This window comes from Penicillium pulvis, assembly GCF_028828015.1.
Source record: "Penicillium pulvis strain IBT 33274 chromosome Unknown contig_10_segment0_segment0, whole genome shotgun sequence".
Lineage (NCBI taxonomy): Eukaryota > Fungi > Ascomycota > Eurotiomycetes > Eurotiales > Aspergillaceae > Penicillium > Penicillium pulvis.
The window spans coordinates 725,034-744,539 of record NW_026643071.1 but is presented as its reverse complement, the minus strand read 5'-3'; the positions used below and the strand labels follow the sequence as shown (position 1 = coordinate 744,539).

The following is a 19,506-nucleotide window of genomic DNA, read 5'->3' as shown; positions in this document are numbered from 1 at the left end:
GCGAACCTCTGTCGCTCCTCAAATATTATGGACGCTTAACGACCTCGGGAGCATATTTTCGGTTTTTGGTGGTTACGGGACGGTAATAGTAATTACCCTTAGGAGAGCAATATGTCTTATCAGCTTGGGAAGATTGTTTGTGGTGAGGCTCGGATCCGTGGGATATTTACTCGATGATATACTGTATGTTGTTTCATATGGTCGGAGAACATTGAAATTTTGGAATATTGATACTTAGAATAATGGACAAAAAACTTCAAGTATAATCAAAGAGATACATCCGTATATTGACCTTGGAAAATATCGATATATTGCTATATCTTGGGGATACACAAGCTTAAGCTCACGTAAATGGTAAATATTTGGAAGGAGTCAGCGGACAACATCATGTTTGGATATTACCAACTCTGCAAGAAGCTTCCACAGGGAAACTTCACTCGTCCACTATCTGATGATAGTCTAGAAGAAATTAAGACCGCCACACATCGTGTAGACTGGGCTGGATAGGGCAGCCAGTGGGCACGACGGACACCCGATTGTCGCCGGATTCCCAAGTAACCGTTCCATTAGGCTCAATCTTGTAGTACTTGTACTCGAATGGAGTACCTGCAGTAACCAGTTCCAGAGTGCCAAACCACAAATTGTCCGTCTCAGTGTAAAGCCCTGCGTCGAGCGCAAGGCCATCACTTGTGTCCCAATTGCCGAGCGCACTGATGTTACCGGTCATGTAAACATTCTCCCCATAGTATGTGTTCTCAATGAGGTAGAATGTGATTGGCACGACATCAGTCGCGGGAACACACCCAGCAGTGGAAGTAGGGAATGTCGAAGTAGCAGCCTTATAGGTGCCAGTAACAGGTGAAGCGGAGCAGGTGGTTGGGACAGTGTTGGCAGACTTCTCGCCCCACGAGCCAGGCACGATTGATTCGCGGCGTTGGATCGCCGTCAAAAAGGAAGCAAACGACCATGTCAGATCATTTGCTGAGAGTGGGACACTGGTGTTGCGGTTGTACTGCTCAGCCAAGGAGCCGTTAGCAGGGGTGTATTCCTGGACAAGGCCAACAAAGCCGTCGGCATAAGTTCGGATGGCAGATGTGAGCGTCTTGTAGGTCTGGCTATGTGCCGAGTAGGAACCAGTCTTCACAGATGAGTGGAAATCCTTGAAGAACGCCAGAGAAGTCTCGGTAACATCAAGGCCGCCAATCTTGTTCCATTGATATAAGGCATCGTAGAGCAATTCAGCTGATGCCAGAGTGGTGAGATACCTATATATTTGATTATTAGCTTCCTAGATCGGTAGAGGATGAAAATTCTAGAGAATCAACTCGCCATGGGTTACCCCCTTGATAGACGTCTTCTGGGTAGCGGCCAACATTGGCGGGAGAACCCTCGGCAATGCCACTGTTGATCTTGTAGATTGAGCGGAAAGCATCAACATAAACCTTGTGATTTGCCAGTGCTCTAGCTGAGCAAGGCTGGAAAGTCGAATCATCACACGCAGCTTCGGGATCGAAGGTGTGAATGCTTCCCAAAAGGGTGTTTGCATCAATACCAGTACGGCTGGTGTCGAGATTGATGTTTGCAGTGATGTATTTTCCGTTCCAAAAGCTCTGCAGGAAGCAAAGGATCTGGGGCGCTTGAGACGAACACGCAGTGCATGACTTGCCAAGCTTCTGTGCTAGAGTTGCTCCCTGCACCAAAGCACGGTGTTGAACGGCCAATGTGAAGAACGAAGATCCGTCAGTCTCTTCCCAGAGGTCAAAGCCGGTGTCATTCCAGTACTGGCCAACATATGCCAGGTCATTGGAGATAATGGGCCACATGATGTTGACTGCCTCGGACTTTTGACCCTTGGAAAGCAGGTAGTTGGTGTAGGTGATCAAAGCAGTAGCTCGGAGAGCGGGGCCATCTCGCTGAGGCCGGCCCCAAGAGCCAGTGAAGGGATTCAAATCAACTTCAAATTTGGGCTCACCGAGGCCCGCTCCATTCTCTAGAGTCCCAGATGGATTGGATACATTCTGCAGAACTGCCTGCGAGGAGACATAGTTCCGAATATCGGTTTCCAATTCGCTGTTCTTCAAGCCAAATTCGGAACTACCACCATCGAACAGATCAATCAAGCACTTGAAAGTCAAAGCAGAGTCACGAGTCCAAGTGTAAAAGTCTGAGAATCACAGTCAGAATTGCATAACTAATTCTGGGTTGTTCACTTACAGTCTGGATTCGCTGTGTTGGGACTCGCAACAAACAAGCCAGCAGCTGTACCAGGTGCTTTAACACCTTTGTTTCCCAGATTGTCGATTATCCCTTGATAGGACCGCGCGCCCTCCTTCAATATGAAAGAGTCTAGGGAACTGAAGGGTTTAGCAGCTGCTACCTGTCCTCCCACGAGGACTCCAGCAACAGTAAGGAAGGTTGACCTCATTTTGAAGGATAAAACCCCAGGATGAAAAGAAATTGCAATTGGCTGATTATTTGAGTGGCAGCTAATCCTGAGCAGTATTTATGTTTTCGGCTATTCAACTAGATCATGTCCGTGCAATGCGGAGAACAAGCTTCTCCATACTAATTCCCGATAATTTCCCGACCTCCGCGAGCTCCACTCATACTTGCCGAATAGTCCAGGCCTCACGGTTCTTAACGACATACGCCCTCGTCCTACGTCATATACAGGAAATCGAGTTTCAAAATACCAAGAAACGTCAGAATGGATACGTTTCCCGGAATGCAAGATGTATGGGGACAATTACCTCGAATGAAAGGATACACCCACCTTGCCGTATTTTTCTCACAACCAGAATCATCCCGAGAAACGATAGCCGCACATCTTCAAGCAGCAACCCATAAAATCACATCAGCCCTCCCATGGCTCGGTGGCGCAGTTATAAATTTAAACACAAGCCAAGGATGCACAGGCAATTTCACAGTAATTCGGTGCCCACAAACAGAAAACATCCTCAAGGTCCAAGACCGATCTAAAGACTGCCCATCTTTCAACAAGATCCTCCATGCCAAAGCTTCAAGCGACCAGCTAGATGGAAGCCTACTCTCAGCGGAGACGGCCATGCCAGATACATACACGGAAGCAGAAGCCAACCCGGCACCCGTGCTGACACTGACAGCGAGCTGGATACAAGGCGGCGTGGTGCTCGACTGCGCTGCACAGCATAATATCCTAGACATGGGTGGTATCGATCAATTCTTTCAGCTACTAGCCATCGCACTTCAAGACAAAGAGTTCAGCGATGTGGTCATTGCAGCTAATACCCAAGATCGCCTGAGTATATTTCCCCTTCTTGGTGCTGGGGAGAAACGCTATGATCACTCGAAGATGCGCTGTCCATCCTCATTCACACCAGCGCCACGTCCCAATCCCCGACCAGGTCCCAAGCCCGCGTTCCACTACTTCCGATTCAGCGCATCCAATCTGACTCGACTTACTGTTCTCGCCGAAACGCCCTCAACAGACGATGCTCTAAGCGCCTTTATCTGGAAGCGACTAAGTGCAATCCGGCATCGTCACCAGAACCCAGATTCAATAACAGGATTCTCTCGCGCAGTCGATCTTCGACGAACACTAAATATTCCAATCGAGTACATGGGCGTAGCAGTTATGAAAACTTCCTCGCGGATGACATTCAACTCGATGGAACAATCCTCCTTAGCAGATGTCGCAGCACAGTTGCGTCAAGACGTCCGACGAGTCAGAGATCAGCATTTCCTTCGCAGTCTTGCTACTTTGATTGCAGAAGCGCCAGATAAAAGCACCATTAGTTTTGTCGATGGGTTCAATCCTGATACGTGGATTAATGCATCGTCGTGGGCTAGTGCTGCGACGCACAGGCTCGACTATGGGCTACTTGGGAAGCCGGCTTTTGTGCGGAGACCTAAGGCGAAACCTGTGCAGGGTTTGCTGTTTTTCTTACCTATGATGAATGACGGGGATGTGGATGTGCTTTTTTGTTTGAAGAATTGGGAGATTCGGGGGTTGTGTGAGGATTTGGAGTGGTGCCAGTATGCTACATATACTGGCTAAGTAGAAGTAGACATTAAACAATGCCTGGGCAACTGCCCAGTGTGGATCATGCTACCTAGATCATACCTAGTCTTACATTGTTCTATACAAAGTCCTTGTTATATGTTGATTTCAAGTCAGTCAAGCCCATAATGACTATGCCTTGCGATTATGGAGTAGTAATATACAATCCTGTCCCACCCGATTCATCACCGTCATCTATGCAAATTCTTGGATAAAACAAACCCACAGACGCCATAACACGAAAGAAGCAAACTTGTAACGCCTAAGACACCCAGATGACCGAAATGAAGCACAAAGAAATCGCCTAGTTCACGCATCCTCACTCTTAATATCATCCTCGTGGTCTTCCACCGTGAACGAGTTCTTCAGCTTGCTAGGCCCGGGCTTATTTGAGGACCCCTTCTTGGACGTATTCAGCTTCTTCTTCTTGGTTGGGCTGGGACTGCCTTCATCCTCGTCGGTATGAGCACGTTTTGGTGCAGAGGAGGTGGGACTGTTGGCGCCACTAGCGCCGCTGTCTGTAGGTGTTTTATTGCGAGTGCTGTTGCGACCGGAGATGTTCATGCAGCGATCCAAATGCTGGGCCACGCGATTCATGACAAAGTACCGGGGACAGACGGGACACTTGCTTGTCGGGACTTCGGGAATTGTGCTGTCCTTTTCCGTCTTCTTTTTCTTGGGATTTGGCATGATGGCGAAGAGCTTGCCGTGGACGTCATGGCCTGGTAGTACGATCATCGGTCCGTTCTCACAGTATTTGCGATGTGGATCGGGGGGTGGTCGGAATCCGGCGCCGGTAGGAGGATATGAAAGGCGGGGCAGTCGACATTCAGTACATATGATTTCCTTGACTGTATGCAAAGGATTTCCCTTCAGATACACTTTGCCGTGGTCAAATGTGGCGGCATCGGTCTCGAGATGCGTGCTCGCAAGTTTGACTGGGTCGATGACCATTTCCCTAGTCTTGCTATCGACGATCGACTTGCTAGGCGACTCATCCGGCACGTATGCTCCTTCCTCGGCCTTTTGTCTCGCGAGCACCACGGCAGAGCGCATCCGCGCCACCTTCTCTTCCCGGTGGACTTTGGCGACTAGATCATGGATGATGTTGTGGAAGGTTTCGTTGAGAATATCGGTCGACTAAAGATGAGACGGTCAGAACTGTCCTGCACGGGGAATATGAATCCCTGGACAGATACATACCACTTTGGCGACAGTGCCGGCAGGGTAGACCGGCGTCGCAGAATTGGAGCCGGCCATCTTCGGAGCCGTCGGGGAAGTCCCCAGATTGATTGACTGTTCCTGTATGGCCGACTGTGTCTACCCGCGACACAGTTCAAATCGTAGTTTCGCGCCAGTGTATTGTCTTAGTCCTCCATGTGCAGTAAATCTATGCAGGGAGGTGCGTGCAACGAAATCGGAGTCGGCCCGAAAGCAAGAGGAGTGTCGGACATATGAAATCCAACCAAGCACACACCCTTAAGTAGGCTTGTCACTACCAGGAAGTGAATGTCAGCAAGATTGAAGAGGTGAGTAGTCTCGGATGCGGGTTCAGTGAATTCGGGAGGTGGAATGAGGTGATCCACTCTGGTTTCCAATCAGGGGAATGACTCCGAAGGGAAGGATACGGATGAATGGATACCAGTGAATTGAGAGTAATGCAGGGAAAAAAACTGACCAACTGAATAGAAAGCTGGGCCGAGTCCAGCTTGTGGATACAGATGAAAGAAGAGAACGAGGCTGGAGCAAGTTGTTCACTGTCTTATCTCTTATCGCATCTCCGCATTCGCATTCAACTCGACAACTTGAACTTCAAAGAATCCCGTGCTTATATTCTTACTTTCAAAGATGGCATATCAGTTCTTTGCTAAGTCAAAGTCGAGGACCTCATCCTCTTCTCCATCGCCACACCGTCCGGCTCGTCCGCATAAACCGCCTAGCTACCCACCCCCTCTCCTGTCATCCGCTGTCGCAAAGAGTGGCCCGCCTATTGTCAGCCAGGACACTTTCCTGCCATATCCTCATGAGATTCCCACGGGCTACGCGACGGGGCATCCCTACATCACAGTAGAGACTGTCAAAACCGTACACATACCTTCTTTGACGCGTATCACGACTGCACTCTTGCCTATTCGCTACCCAACTTCGTTCTACACAAGTACTATCACTGACCCGGTCATCGCGTCGCTTTCACGCGTCGCAATATATCATGACCACCCTGTCGCCGCGGGACTATCCCCAGGATATGTGCCAGGCACAGACCAAGTGATCGGCGGTATTCGGTGTAAGCTGGAGAAGCAGGATCCCGGACAGGTAATCCATGGACGGGAGGCTACGAACCTGTACATCCAGACTTTACATCTTCTATCAGCTCATCGTGGCCGTGGTGTTGCGACCTCACTGCTGAACTCATTGCTCCTTGCACCGACCGTGGAGGGGGCCCCTGATCAAGTTTCTGATTTGGTCAAACACTATAATATCACCTCTGTTACTGCCCATGTTCATGAAGCGAATGAAGATGCTTTGAAGTGGTATGTGTCTAGGGGCTTTAAGGTGCAGGAAGGTGTTGTTGAAGGTTATTACCGACGTTTGAAGCCCTCGGGCGCCAAAGTCGTTCGTTTAGAGGTACAATGGGAGGATGTGGAAGCTGAGGGCAGGTCCCAAGTGTCCATAGAATGGAAAGAAGCTGCCAAGGACTCATCCCCGAATGATGCAGATGATGAGGACTGGGAGAAGGTGGAGGCAGAAGATGGAGAAGAGGAGGATCATGGTGTGCAGCTACTGAGTGACTCACGAATCCTCGATGGTGATGAGACACCCTCAAGGAAACGCAAGGCTGAGGAAGAGAAGGGAAATAATTCGCAACGGCGATGAGCATGCTGGGCCCGTTGACAGGCCTGTTTATAAGTTCGGATATAGTTTGGATACCCCCGGGGCCGCTCATTAATTAGAGTTTTGCCTGCATAGCAGGTTCATTTCATGCATCAATGTGATACGGTGGCTATATATGAAACAAGCATAATGTTTATGACGGCTTCGAATGAAATTATGAAATGATTGCTTGATTGAAACAGCACTGTCCTAAGACTCGATAGCTAAGTATCATAATTATCTTCATAACAGGATTAAAAACGCCAAGGGTATCAACAACATGAAAGACAAAATTATACAGGAGCCCGCTAGACTAGTGGTTATAGTTTTCCGCGTGCAGGAAGATCTCATCCTTGGAGCTATCAGTCAGAACCTGCAGCTGCAGCTTGGCCACGGTATTCGACACCTCGACACGCAGACTCGGTGGGCCACAGACAAAGATACAAGCACGACGTCCGAAGCTCTTTGAGTACTCGTTTAGCAAGCTGGAAACATCAGGTCGGAAATAGTCCGTCTTCCAGTTGTCTCTTCGCATAGAAGGCTGGAAAGACGCAAACCGTGGCGTGGGTTGTATCTGGGACACAGGTGTTGTATTCCCAAATCCAAAATCGAAGCCAGGACTACTGCTTGCAGGTGAGCCCAACATATTCGGCGGGATATAATGCCGAGGTGTGGGAATGTTGTTCACAGTATATGCGCCTGGGAGAGCAGCAAGTCCATCTTCGTTCTCTCGACGCAGCTCCTTCTCGCGCTCTGCGTCGCCAGCAGCTTCTTCCCGGATGTATGCTGAGTTTCGTTTGTCAATGCCTTGGAGCATACCATAGATCTTCTCCTGGACTAGGTCTCGGCCGGCTTGATCAGCTAGCTGCATACCGGTAAGAAAGAAATGGCAGTGCACAAGGTTCGCTGGTGCACTATCGCGACAGATTCGGAGCTCTTCTGAGAACCACCCCATGGTCTCGGCAGACCTCAATGCCCAGATGACCTTGATTGACTTTGTGACGGCTTTGCCATCTCGAATCCGTTTAATGAGGTCTAGAAGCTGGCTGGCAATCGCGGTGATGCCACTTCCACCAGCGAAAAAGACTACATCGTCGAATGCCGCCATATTGCGTTGCATCCCGCCATAAGGTCCTTCTAGGTAAGCGGTATACGTTTTGAATGGACCATATTCCAACGCCTTCTTCAGAACGTTTTGAGTGAAACCTTCGAATGGGCGGAAGACAAGTGTCATGTCGCGGTATTCTTCCCCATAAGCAGATGGGAAGTCATCACTGCAGAGCGACGCAATCGTGAAAGGATGACTCTCCATAAATCCAATGCTGGGCATGCGCAGGTAGACATACTGACCAGCTCTCCAGCGCATTTTCGTGGGGATTGTCACTTTGATGGCATTTTGCGGGAGCAGTGTGATGGCGGATTCTTCACCGATCATGAACGATGATGTCCGGAAGGGATTGGACCAGTTCAGGTAGAACAGTCGAATGAGGTATGTAGAAACCCAGATAGCCACAGTTGTCCAAAGATAAGCCCATGACTTAAGATAGTTCTTGCTGTGCCAGAACATCATTGCGACGAAGATCCAGGAAACAGGGATATGAATGAAGATGAAAAGCTCATACATCCGATGCCGAAGGATAGGAAGCGAATGAACGCAGAGAACAATCAATGGTGCAAATGCTGCCCATCCATTTCCATAGTAGTAGATACCTGATGGAATCCAGTTTCGATAGTTGATCAGAGCATCACCCGTCCAGATTGGTGTGATATAGAACGGTACCACATGGACAATGCAAAGAAAAAGACAAATATACGACAACCAGCGGTGCAATCCATTCAGTCGTTCATGCCCAAGCCCGGTCATCATGGTGATGAAATTGGCTTTTGTGGCTAGTGCGACAATCCATGGGATCATGGCGACGGCCAGCATGCCTGCACGAACTGCAAGCGGAGGAGATCCCAAAGCAATGTACCAATAATACAGAGGCTGTGGGACGAAGCAATATAGAGTGACGAAGATGAAGGTGGCTAATACTATGCCCACCACAGCCAGAGATGGGAACACAAATTCTATGCCCAGAATGCTTAGAGTAGGAATAGGGCGATAGAAGATCCATCGGAAGAACGCGATCACTTTATTCAAGCGAATGACTTTTTGAAGAAGTGATTCGCGCCTAGGGGGCGGATGTGATGCTGCTGTCGGGAAGAAGTTCATGCTTGAAGCATCAGTGCCTGCACTGGGAAGTTCATATTCGTCCGGTGTCGAGGTGCCATAAAAGGTTTGAGGATTGCTCTCCTTATGCAAGATAATCCGTACTTTGTCGCTATAGCCGTGATAGAGTCGAATCAGAGTAGTAATGAACAACAGCACAATTGCAAAATAGATGAATCCATATCCGTATTTGGCGGCCTTACGGAAAGAGTCTCGTTGCATTTCATTCTGTTCAGCTGTGGTTGTCGAGGCGGTGACCTCGACATACACGCGCTTGGCGAGGGAAAGAATTTCCCCCGACATTGTAGTCACAGTAATGGACAAGATCTGTGATTCAAATTGTCTATATCTTTGCCATATGATAAGTTTGTTGTTTGTCCACTGGACGACTGTGGAGCCTACCTTATTCACCAAATAGAGTTCAAAGTTCAAATATGAAGAGCTCTCTCTTCCAAGTCCTAACGTTGCATCAAGTTCATATCGGCACGAGAGCACGAGGATATCATCAATTCACTAGTTCGAAGGCGAAACAGGAAAAACTGGGGGGAACCCCCTTCTAGATGTATGTAGTGCACCAAAGCGGGGACCCACGCCGTCTTGCATGGTCAGACTGTAAGTAAGATCAGCCACATCATAATTCGAACGGTTGGCTAGCAACGACCAATCCAAGCTGTACGATCCGTGAGTGGTCAACTTACGGTGTCGAATCCCTCGAATCGGGCGTGACGCCAGGGCGACCGCAACTTTTGGGCCTCGTGGAAAGGGGATCTTCCAGTGATAGGTGACGGTTTAGCGCCCCCAAGACCAATCAGCGGGAACGTTTTGCTGACAAGGTGACTGGGGTGATCGGGCCGCATTAGTGTGGTGGAGATTGCTGAAATAGTACTGCTTCTCTGCACGGTTCCTCTGCTAAACTTGCAAAGTCGGAATTCGGTTCGTGCCTGATTGCTGTAGTGCTGCATCGTTATTCGTTACACTCGACTCGGAGAATATGGTTCATCACCCCTGACGCGTTCTAAGTTTGTCCATTTGGGCCGAATCTCCGACTGGGTAAAAATAGTATTACCTGGAGGATTTGCGCAGGGAAAAACGCACCTAGAAAGCTGTTAGCGAGGGAAAGACAAATCCCGGGGCTTTGGAGGGGCTTTCTAAGGTCGGTGCTTCCCATTCCCTCCCCCAAATAGAAGCACAAATCACCTAGAACTTGGTGCTTGTGGCCCCTGTTTGAGTTGGACAACAGGAACTTCCCATGAGGCCAGAAACCATGAATTCATTGTGGCCGGTATTCCTTCTGGGCAGAGTCCTGTGTTTCCAAATGTGAGCTATGTTAAGTGAGGTGGTGTTCCATGGCGAGTCCGAGGAAGCGAAGCCTATGACTTAGCTTCATTGAGCCAACAGTGAGCGAAAATAGAATCTATCTATGCAAGTACCATCACAGTGATCAAGTAATTATCTCAAAATTTCAAACTTTTGGGCACATGCAGGTCTGTTGTTGGCAAAGTTACTTATACTTCGTATTTTCCCCTGTGGCGTTATACAGTTCATTGCAAGTTCCTTCGGGTAATCCGTGTAGCGTATCAGATTCAAGATCTTATCACGACCAATAGAAATCTCAATAGCAGCTAAGAACTTCGATAAAAAACATCCCATTTGTGCCCATACTGAGATAGGTCACGTGCACTATATAGAGCTAGGCTGCCTCAGGCAAGAGTGACACCGCCTCTAGGCGGAAAGGTACTGCCGAATCAATCGATATCACTTTTTCCTTGACGATCGGAAAGATCAAGCTACAGATTGATATAGCTATACCTTCTATATCAACACGCTGTCATGACTTCCTCGGCAACGGCGGCACCTTCGGTGCCTCCATCTCTCTCACTTCCTCCTTCACAATTCGCTCGCCTTCAACCACACGCCTACCTCCTCGCTCATCTTTCCCCACCACCAGCAATGAACCAACCCTCCGTCCGAGCTAATGGCCGCGCTGCTTCCCAATTCCGAGTCACATCAGCCAACGCAGGCTCCTTGACCCACACAAATGGCAGCGCCGTGGTGCGCATTGGTGACACAGCCGCCGTGTGCGGTGTCCGCGCCGAATTGCTACACACCGAGGACATTGCATCGTGGAGCGTATCTCAGTCTTCGTCCGCTACCAACCAATCCAGTGAAGCTGGTGGCCAAGGGACTGACGTCGAAAACGAGGAGGATCGCGCTCAAATCGAAGACCTCAACTTGCTCGTCCCCAACCTTTCCTTGAGCACCGGCTGCGCACCGGGCTTCATTCCCTCCGCCCCACCTTCCGCGCTGGCTCAGTCGCTTTCACATCAGATTTTGTCGCTTCTCCACAGCACACGCCTCGTCAAGGCGGACGATTTGCGTGTTTGGTACCAACCGCCGAATCTAGAACATAATGAGAATGAGATGGATGTGGATGGCGGCAGTGAGAACCGCCACCCTCGCGAGATTAAGGCTTTCTGGGTACTCTACATTGATATCATGATCATTTCACTTGCGGGCAATGCTTTCGATGCGGCCTGGGCCTCTGTTCTGGCTGCCCTGCGCGATACAAAATTGCCCAAGGCCTGGTGGGATGTGGATAACGAGACTATTCTCTGCTCGGAAGATATCAACGAAGCTCACAAGCTTTCTCTGCGTGGTATGCCAATTGCCAGTTCTTTCTGTGTTTTCGAAGCCGACGCTGCTGCGGGGTGGCGAGCTATTGTTATTCCGGATGCCGAGGAGCAGAATGCAGAGAAGCAAAAGAAGAAGGGCTCCCAGAGCAGGTGGATTCTTGCTGATCCTGATGGATACGAGGAGGGTTTGACAATGGAGAAGGCTTGTGTTGTCGTTGATAAGGAGAACGAGAAGACAGTCATCCTGAAGATGGAGAAACTTGGTGGTTGGACCATCGACACAGAAGATCTCCGACAATTGGTGGATATTTCGGCGCAGCGATGGGATGAGATGAAACAGATACTAGGATGATTCTGAAAGCATGAAAAGAAGACATGATACCACATCTTTAGAATTTCGAGATAATGAACTAAGTTTTTCAATATTGAATTGTTTCATTTCTATAGCACATGAGTTGTTAACTTTAAACAAGGATCTAGCGATACAAAGGCTCAAGTGCGCTTATGCTCACTCCAAAGTCGGCCTTCTGGGAGTTCCGCGCCGTTTCTTTAATGGGCGCTCATCATCGTCATCGACGGGACCGGGAATCATAACCAGCCCTTCATCTTTGGTAGGGATCTCATCATAATCAATGCCACGTTTGGCGTGTTTCTTCCCGGGGAGGGAAATCGAGAATGTAATCAAATCCAAGTCGTCCTCGGCATTTTTCGCTCTGGATTTCTCAGCTGCAGACTCCTTGGTCTTGCTTGCCTTGGATTCTTTCGACTCGGTCTTTTCATTCACATCCTCCTTTTTCTGCTCGGATTTCGAGCTGAAGACTGTCGTATCGCCAGACAAGATACGCATGAAAAGGCCCTTCACTCCATCCTTGGCGGGCTCAGCTTCCGCATCTGCCAATTTCTTGTTCGAATCTTTCTTCTCATTACCTTCTTCCTCTTCATCCTCCTCAGCGTCGCTGAAGTCCAGCATCAAACGGACTTCACCGCGGGCAAGCGCCGTGCCCCAAAGTGAGATCAATATACCAGGAACCAAATACAGCAGAGCAGGCTGGGCGTGATTGAATTTTTGCATGACGACAAGGGTTGCAATCATGCCGGCGACATAACCAACAAGGCTGGCAGTGAAGTAGACCTTCGGAAAGGCTCTAGCATCGTGATATGGCGGCTCAACTTCTGCTTCTTTCGTTCTTACTGACGGTGCCCAGAATCGCTCACCCCACAGACCGGTTGCTCGCTGGTACTCGGGTTTGGCGATTTCGCCATCCAAGCCTTCAATCTTTGCCTTTTGAGCCCCCTTAAGCCGATAGTAAAGGAAAAGGTCAAACCGAAGTGCGAGACAAACCATCATACCCGGGATAACAATATCTCCCAAGCCTAGCATAGCATGGGCCGGTTCACCAGTTTCATCGGTTCGAGGAAACATGAGTTTGATGGGAACATCCAGGTTCTTGGCGACGTGGACCATCACGGGGGTGAAGAACACAAAGTAGATATCATAGAAGAACAAAGATGTTAAGATAAGTGATCCAGTCCCGAAAGTTGTTGGGGACATCAGCTGCATGGTCCCGTAGGAGAAACTGAAGCCAAGGAAATTGGTCAGCCACCATGGCTTCTCCACAAACTGGAAGTAGGCCACGGCAACAAGAGCAACGGTTACACTCAGAAGGTCAAGAAGGCCCACAAGGGGTTTGATATTGAACAAGCCACGAATGTGAAACCGCAGCCTTAGCTGCTGATAGGAGGCATTGCGACAGGCCCAGAGTTGGTTCAAAACAAAGCCTGGAAGTGGGACTCTGCCAAATACGCCGGGGAGAGGTGAGTTTCGTACATGCCCAGGGCTGTTGACTTCGTCTGTCGTTTTGGTTTTAAACACTCGCTCGGACTGCTTCGCATGGAATATTCTCCCTTGATGGCGATAGTATTTGGGGAAGATAAAAGACCGTCCAAATAGGAGGATATCCTTCAGAAAAGCCACAGCGAAGAACATGCCCATTTGCGAGAAGTAAAAGCCAAGGATCTTGTTGACAATGGAGGGATCTTTGAGCCATTTGAGGGCCGCGTACAGGGAGCACAGTGTGAAACCTGCCATTAGTGGGAACATCAAAGCATCTGATGGCTGCAATCCTTCCAACTTCTCTACAGGCCCCTCTTCATCTTCGTCCTCTTCGTCTTCACCATCCTCATCACAGTCTTTATCGGACTTCTTAGGAGGCTTGGCGGCAGATGATGGCCTTGAAAGAGCAGCATGCGCGGCGATCCAGATGGGGAAAAGAGCAGAGACCAGTAAATGACCATATAAGGAGAGTTCAGGTCCCAAGCGAGGGAGATAATAGAACGCGTAGGCAATGAAGTCAACGAGGGGATTGATATTGTCCTCAGACATGACATTGGCCGCAGACATGGTGTTTCTGAGCCTTAGCCTAAACAAGGCAGGCAGTCAAAGATGCGGTAGAGTCAATATGAAAGAAGTAATGATTGTAAACAGTACGGATTTAGTTCATGGTGGTCTGGGTGACGTTGAAGTTGGAAATCATGCAAGTTGTTAAACCGTGTAAACTGCCGCGCCAAGCTCCGCCTTTGCTCTTCCATCTCTCCAAAAGAACTGCGCAAAGCACCAGCGATCGCATCTTCCAGAAGCCAGCCTCAAGATGTCGACCGAAGTAGCATTTGATACCTCAATGGTAATTCATGAAGTGATCATCATGCCCGTGACCTATTGCTGACTCCTAGTAGGGTACTTTCACCGTTGAGCTCTACAACACCCATGCGCCCAAGGTGAGCAACCACCACCCCACACTCTGTCGCAACGATCCAAGACCTAACACCAAGCTATCTAGACTTGCAAGAACTTCGCGACGCTCGCACAAAGAGGCTACTACAACAATGTCATTTTCCACCGCATCATCCCCAACTTCATGGTCCAAACCGGTGATCCTACCGGCACCGGCCGTGGAGGCAGCTCAATCTACGGCGAAAAATTCGAGGACGAGATCCGCGGCGACCTGAAGCACACTGGAGCTGGTGTTCTCAGTATGGCGAACAGCGGTCCCAACACAAACGGCAGTCAATTCTTCGTTACTCTCGCACCCACACCCTGGCTGGATGGCAAACATACAATCTTTGGTCGCGTGAAGAGCGGGATGCGGGTTATTCAGCGCATGGGTCTAGTCAAGACCAAGGGAGAGGACCGACCTGTGGATGAGGTCAAGATCATCCGGGCCAGAGTGGTGGAAGAAGGGGCAGAGGAGTGAAGCCATGAAGGCTCAGCACCATCATTTAATACCGCTGCCATTGCAGGGAGGGTCTTTAGCTTGTTCTCTACGCATTCTGTGTGATCGACAGGAAGCGCAGACTATACCTTTGCATTGGGATCAAAGACTTGTCGAACAGGACAAGAGCAAACACAAGCGCAGCACCAGTTCTAAGGCGACGCTCCGCCGGAGCGATACAGCCATAGTTGTGGCTTACAGGTTTTGGCTATGACCAGATCATGACTATTTCTATCAATACTACGAGAGCTAGGAGATGTAGACAACTCCTAGCTATAGACAAATGAATGTATCACTACAAAACGAACCGCTTCCATCAGATGTTACCATTCCGGAGCAGCAGATACAGAGTGAAGTCTCTCTAGCACTCCCACGACGAGATCCAGTGAAGGCTCTCGCCATAAAACCCAATTTGCCATGGAGGGCAGTCGGGCTGTGCAAAACACTGGGAGCGCATGAAGAGGGAAAAGAATTGCTGGGCCGTCGAATTTTGCTTAAATGTGGGTGGCTGAGTAATCGGGTCACGTGGAAATACAGCTAGCTTCATCGCAAGATGAACCCTGGGCATCCAGTCTTGCAGACTACGTGCATATTCGGAATATAATGCTTATAGGATTGCGTGGTTCAAACTGGACACATCTGTCGTAATATCTGACTGGGTAGTATTGTGGTACAAGCTCTGTACTAGTGGCTAGCGATAATAGTCGACGTCACTGTTTACGAAGGATCGAAATCATATAGTGCATAGAGATGTGGATGTACACAGAAAGTTAAAATACGCCATTCAGTCATTCTCTGGCCGCAGCTATTAACAACCAATGAGGCTATTCAGGGTCCGAATATACTACGGCTGTCGATCTCGCCCCAAAGTCAACTTTCGTTCCCAACTTGGCGCTACGCCCCGCCACCGGCCGGGTTGTCAGCAATGGTTCCCTATATAATACCAGCACCGCCTGAATCCATCGACTTCAAGAAGTCATTATTCTCTTTGTCTCGAAATCATCATGTCCAAGGCGGTGTATCGAGATGCCTCGCCGCCGCCCTATACAGAGAGCGCCCAACCATCGCACCAGGACGTCCCACCATATGAAACTCCTTCTTATGACGAGAAGGCAGATGGCTCCAAAACAATCCAAAGCTCTACCAAGTTTCCGCCCGTACTGAACGGCTATTTCCAATGGAAACTAACCAAAACATTCCACTTGGGACCCTCTGCTGAGGAGAAACTATTTGCGGTGACAACCCACGCGAATATTATGAGTAGCAAGCCCTTGATCGAGCTACACGATGGCCCTACAAACGAACACCCAGTCATGGCGACAGTCCGTGCCGATAAATGGGGTCGCACCAAGCCAGCCACCATTACTCTTCCCGCCCGCCCTGGTAGCCCCCACGTGGGGTCGATCGAGGAACAATTGGTTCCAGGATCGTCGAAGAGCTCCATGTCCGCTTCATCAACCTGGGCTTTTGAGATTGATGCGAAGGATAAAGGTAGCTCACGGGAGAGGTTTGAATGGCGAAGTAGCCATGGGAAAGAGATAAAGGACCTCGCTACTGGGGTCTCTCATGGATGGAAGTTGGTACGTGTATCTGGGCCTGGAAGCGATGTTGGCGGGAGCAGAAAGAAGCGGGCCGCAGGTGTTACTAGCGATGGCTACGAAATAGTGGCTATAATTGCTCATAATGCTTCATTTAGCATGACAAAGGGATTCAGATTTGCATTTATGGGTGCTGGTCTTACTGGGACGCTGGGGGAAGTCTGGGAGATTGCGACCCTCTCTTCGGCTTTGATGCTGTGGTACATTGATGTTCAGCAGACTGCAGTAGCGAGTGCTGTGGCCGCGTCTGCTTAAACGCTGGAATGCTTTGATATTCGTTTTTCATGATACTTTCGGTGGCGATGGTCTAATGTATAAAACGCCATGACGTGGATTTCGATGACCATAAAGACTCCCAAAAAAAAAAAAAAAAAACTGCTGGGCTTCAAGGTTTATAGATAGCTAGATATAGAAGATTATATTCTCGGTTTATATCATTTGAAATAACCACGTTTGATGTTCCCGCCAATGGAAACATCTGCCACTCATTGGAATAGGCTCATCTTAATTTATGCAGTACGTACATTTTGAAATCTCATGTCCCGCTTCTTCTCCTCTCCCCTCCCCCAGAAACTGATGGCTGATGTGTCAACGCTCTTCCAACAGCACTACACACCAACAACATTCCAATAAAACTTTTTCCACCCTTTGGTGCCTGGTCAGAGTTATTAGGCGTGGATGGGTACCCAATAAACAACCTGAAGCAGTGCAATTTATGTCCGTGTTTAGCTGCATCAAAGGATGCGACAGGGAAGAAGCATGGGAGGAATGGCCTAGCGATTTCGCTAACCGAGCTCGAACCGAGTACGATCTCCTGGGTCATATCGTTGATCGGTTGCGGACTCTATCACGGAGCATCAATGTGCGATATATTGTATTCAAAAAGGAAGACTCTTGGATGAGTGCAGACAGTTGGAAAAAGACACCCTGGAAAAGGAAGCTGCTCAGATAGCTGCGGAGAAGTTGGAAGAGCAGAGACGTGCTGACGCAGTTGTTTCACCGTCTATCTTTGACATACACTGGACGAACAAGTCAGAAAGGGCCTAGCCTTCCTAGCCAATTAAGCAGTCACGATATTAAAATAGTCTTGTCATTGAAAATGTTTTCTTGATGAATTATGCCTGACCCAGCCGATCTGGCGAGGTTTCTGCCTGAAATCGCTAAGATGCCATGAACTGAAAGACGCAAACTATTATGATGTGATTTACATCCGGGAATGGAGCAATTCAATGGGTGTGGGCGCGTTGTTATGGTAAATTCGTAAGGAAATGCCGACTGCATCACAACATCGTTGCAGTGTTTTGGCAGCCAGCAGAATGTGGCCGTTCAAAGCTGGCCCTGGAGTGTCCGGTGTTGAAAAGTCAATACCCCCCGATTCAACTGACGTGGGATCCAGCAGCCTTCCTTCAATTGCCACGTGTTGCAGGTTTGGAAACCGAGTGTCACAATCTGCAATCACCGCACCAAGCTCCAAGACTAACATGGAAAATAGTTTGTGATCGCAGCCTTCGATGTGAATTGATTCCAGTGACGAAGGAAGACATTCAAAGAGGGGCGTGGCCGGTACGCTTCTAAATCGAATATCGAGGAGATTATGCAATGGGATGCGGAGTTCTCGAAGAGCAGTAAATCCTGCGAAAGACCCAATCCATTGTTTGTAGGTCTGATTAAGCCCGGCTGCGGTATACGGGTAATGCTTTCCATTATGGTCCAGCCATAATACCTCTAGAGTTTCCCTGTGCCGCATCAAGGAGTGGTAAAGCCTTTCTGGATGATACCCGATGGATGCAACAGGCAAATCCGAGTGCTGATATTTGAAAGATCTGAGGGCCGCACACGAGAATATGAGTTTATTCATACCATTGTTGGCGCAGCTTTCGCGCAAATCAATGTCTGTGATGGTCGAGGAGCCCATGGGGCCCTTATACTCCGTGCCGAGTCCGGAGCTTGGGTCAATGAGGTTGTTAATCAAAATTGCACGCAGGGATGGCATTTGAAAGAAAGGCATTATGAGCTCAGAGAAAGCCTTTTCACTGCCAAATTCAATTTCATCATCATTCACTCGTGGGCAGAATTGAAACGAGATCTTTTCAAGATGTTGAAAGTGGCATTTGTCTCTAAATCGGCCTTCGGTATTGAAGGCACCATGAATCATGCGACCTTCCCTGTTGCTCCATGGGAGAGAGAGCTGTCTGAGCTGGCTCATCAACGGCAATATCAACATAACCCAGGCATCGGTGTGGCCTTTACCAAGGCCGGTTGTGAATTGTCCCAGGTTATTTTCATTCTGTGAGACTAGCCGCAAAAAGTGTTTTCTCACAGCAATCGAAGCCTTAATTTCTTCCTGTTCCTCTTTGCAGGGGGCTGGCTTCGATATCCAATCTCCGAGATCCAGTTCACGGACTGCCAAGGAAAGCCTTGTATTTTTTCTAATTGCATAAAAAAACGACTCGACTTGCGGCCAGTCGCGCAGCTTTGGAGAGCGATAGAGCACAGGTAGCAACACCTGATAGAAATGCCGGCAAACAAATATCAGATTCCACCGATCATTCTGTTCACCGAGTTGCTCTCCTACTAAGACGAGCAGCTCGTTCGGAAGAATTGAACCATCCATGGGATTCGTGCTGGTCTGGTTCGACCACTGAACAACAAGTCGAGCGGAGAAAGGCCTTGAGGATTAGAGCAGCTTTATAGCATATGAAGAATCATCTGCACGGGTGCAAGCAAACAGGTCCCTTGGCGTTATAGTGTGGGATTCTCGAACAATGTCAAGATAAGCGTCAGATGCAAAGCAAAAAATAATGCGCATAAAAATATTGTGCAATTTCGGAATTTAAATGAATGGAAAACATAATATGGCAAGTGGTGATGACAAGGAAGGTAG

General features: G+C 48.9%; 11 protein-coding genes across 11 annotated transcripts; 6 read left to right on the top strand and 5 right to left on the bottom strand.

The window, feature by feature from the left end:
- Positions 1–469: 469 nt before the first annotated feature.
- N7503_000298 (putative glucan 1,4-alpha-glucosidase) lies at positions 470–2,467 on the bottom strand (the record flags this gene model as incomplete). Its single annotated transcript, XM_057059859.1, has 3 exons — positions 470–1,288; positions 1,326–2,164; positions 2,215–2,467. Coding segments are annotated over 3 exons (1,911 nt in total), but the record flags the coding sequence as incomplete, so codon positions are not given.
- A 240-nt stretch (positions 2,468–2,707) lies between these two features.
- Positions 2,708–4,036, top strand: N7503_000297 (uncharacterized protein; the record flags this gene model as incomplete). The annotated part of the gene is made up of 1 exon (XM_057059858.1): positions 2,708–4,036. One exon carries the CDS (start codon positions 2,708–2,710, stop codon positions 4,034–4,036), a length of 1,329 nt encoding a protein of 442 aa, XP_056926781.1.
- Positions 4,037–4,348: 312 nt separating this feature from the next.
- N7503_000296 (uncharacterized protein) lies at positions 4,349–5,853 on the bottom strand (the record flags this gene model as incomplete). Its single annotated transcript, XM_057059857.1, has 3 exons — positions 5,718–5,853; positions 5,243–5,534; positions 4,349–5,179 (listed from the first exon to the last, which is right to left on the bottom strand). The coding sequence occupies exons 2-3, from the start codon at positions 5,297–5,299 to the stop codon at positions 4,349–4,351; spliced, it is 888 nt and encodes a 295-aa protein (XP_056926780.1). The 5' UTR covers positions 5,300–5,534; positions 5,718–5,853.
- Positions 5,854–5,887: 34 nt separating this feature from the next.
- N7503_000295 (GNAT family N-acetyltransferase) lies at positions 5,888–6,913 on the top strand (the record flags this gene model as incomplete). Its single annotated transcript, XM_057059856.1, has 1 exon — positions 5,888–6,913. One exon carries the CDS (start codon positions 5,888–5,890, stop codon positions 6,911–6,913), a length of 1,026 nt encoding a protein of 341 aa, XP_056926779.1.
- Positions 6,914–7,223: 310 nt separating this feature from the next.
- N7503_000294 (putative metalloreductase transmembrane component) lies at positions 7,224–9,425 on the bottom strand (the record flags this gene model as incomplete). The annotated part of the gene is made up of 1 exon (XM_057059855.1): positions 7,224–9,425. The coding sequence occupies one exon, from the start codon at positions 9,423–9,425 to the stop codon at positions 7,224–7,226; it is 2,202 nt and encodes a 733-aa protein (XP_056926778.1).
- Positions 9,426–10,952: 1,527 nt separating this feature from the next.
- N7503_000293 (3' exoribonuclease family protein) lies at positions 10,953–12,107 on the top strand (the record flags this gene model as incomplete). The annotated part of the gene is made up of 1 exon (XM_057059854.1): positions 10,953–12,107. The coding sequence occupies one exon, from the start codon at positions 10,953–10,955 to the stop codon at positions 12,105–12,107; it is 1,155 nt and encodes a 384-aa protein (XP_056926777.1).
- A 156-nt stretch (positions 12,108–12,263) lies between these two features.
- N7503_000292 (aspartic endopeptidase) lies at positions 12,264–14,156 on the bottom strand (the record flags this gene model as incomplete). Its single annotated transcript, XM_057059853.1, has 1 exon — positions 12,264–14,156. The coding sequence occupies one exon, from the start codon at positions 14,154–14,156 to the stop codon at positions 12,264–12,266; it is 1,893 nt and encodes a 630-aa protein (XP_056926776.1).
- Positions 14,157–14,370: 214 nt separating this feature from the next.
- On the top strand, positions 14,371–15,006 carry cyp1 (putative peptidyl prolyl cis-trans isomerase (CypC); the record flags this gene model as incomplete). Its single annotated transcript, XM_057059852.1, has 3 exons — positions 14,371–14,436; positions 14,489–14,530; positions 14,593–15,006. Exons 1-3 carry the CDS (start codon positions 14,404–14,406, stop codon positions 15,004–15,006), a joined length of 489 nt encoding a protein of 162 aa, XP_056926775.1. The 5' UTR covers positions 14,371–14,403.
- A 1,022-nt stretch (positions 15,007–16,028) lies between these two features.
- On the top strand, positions 16,029–16,877 carry N7503_000290 (uncharacterized protein; the record flags this gene model as incomplete). Its single annotated transcript, XM_057059851.1, has 1 exon — positions 16,029–16,877. One exon carries the CDS (start codon positions 16,029–16,031, stop codon positions 16,875–16,877), a length of 849 nt encoding a protein of 282 aa, XP_056926774.1.
- A 949-nt stretch (positions 16,878–17,826) lies between these two features.
- Positions 17,827–18,630, bottom strand: N7503_000289 (uncharacterized protein; the record flags this gene model as incomplete). The annotated part of the gene is made up of 1 exon (XM_057059850.1): positions 17,827–18,630. The coding sequence occupies one exon, from the start codon at positions 18,628–18,630 to the stop codon at positions 17,827–17,829; it is 804 nt and encodes a 267-aa protein (XP_056926773.1).
- Positions 18,631–18,717: 87 nt separating this feature from the next.
- On the top strand, positions 18,718–18,915 carry N7503_000288 (uncharacterized protein; the record flags this gene model as incomplete). The annotated part of the gene is made up of 1 exon (XM_057059849.1): positions 18,718–18,915. One exon carries the CDS (start codon positions 18,718–18,720, stop codon positions 18,913–18,915), a length of 198 nt encoding a protein of 65 aa, XP_056926772.1.
- Positions 18,916–19,506: the final 591 nt, after the last annotated feature.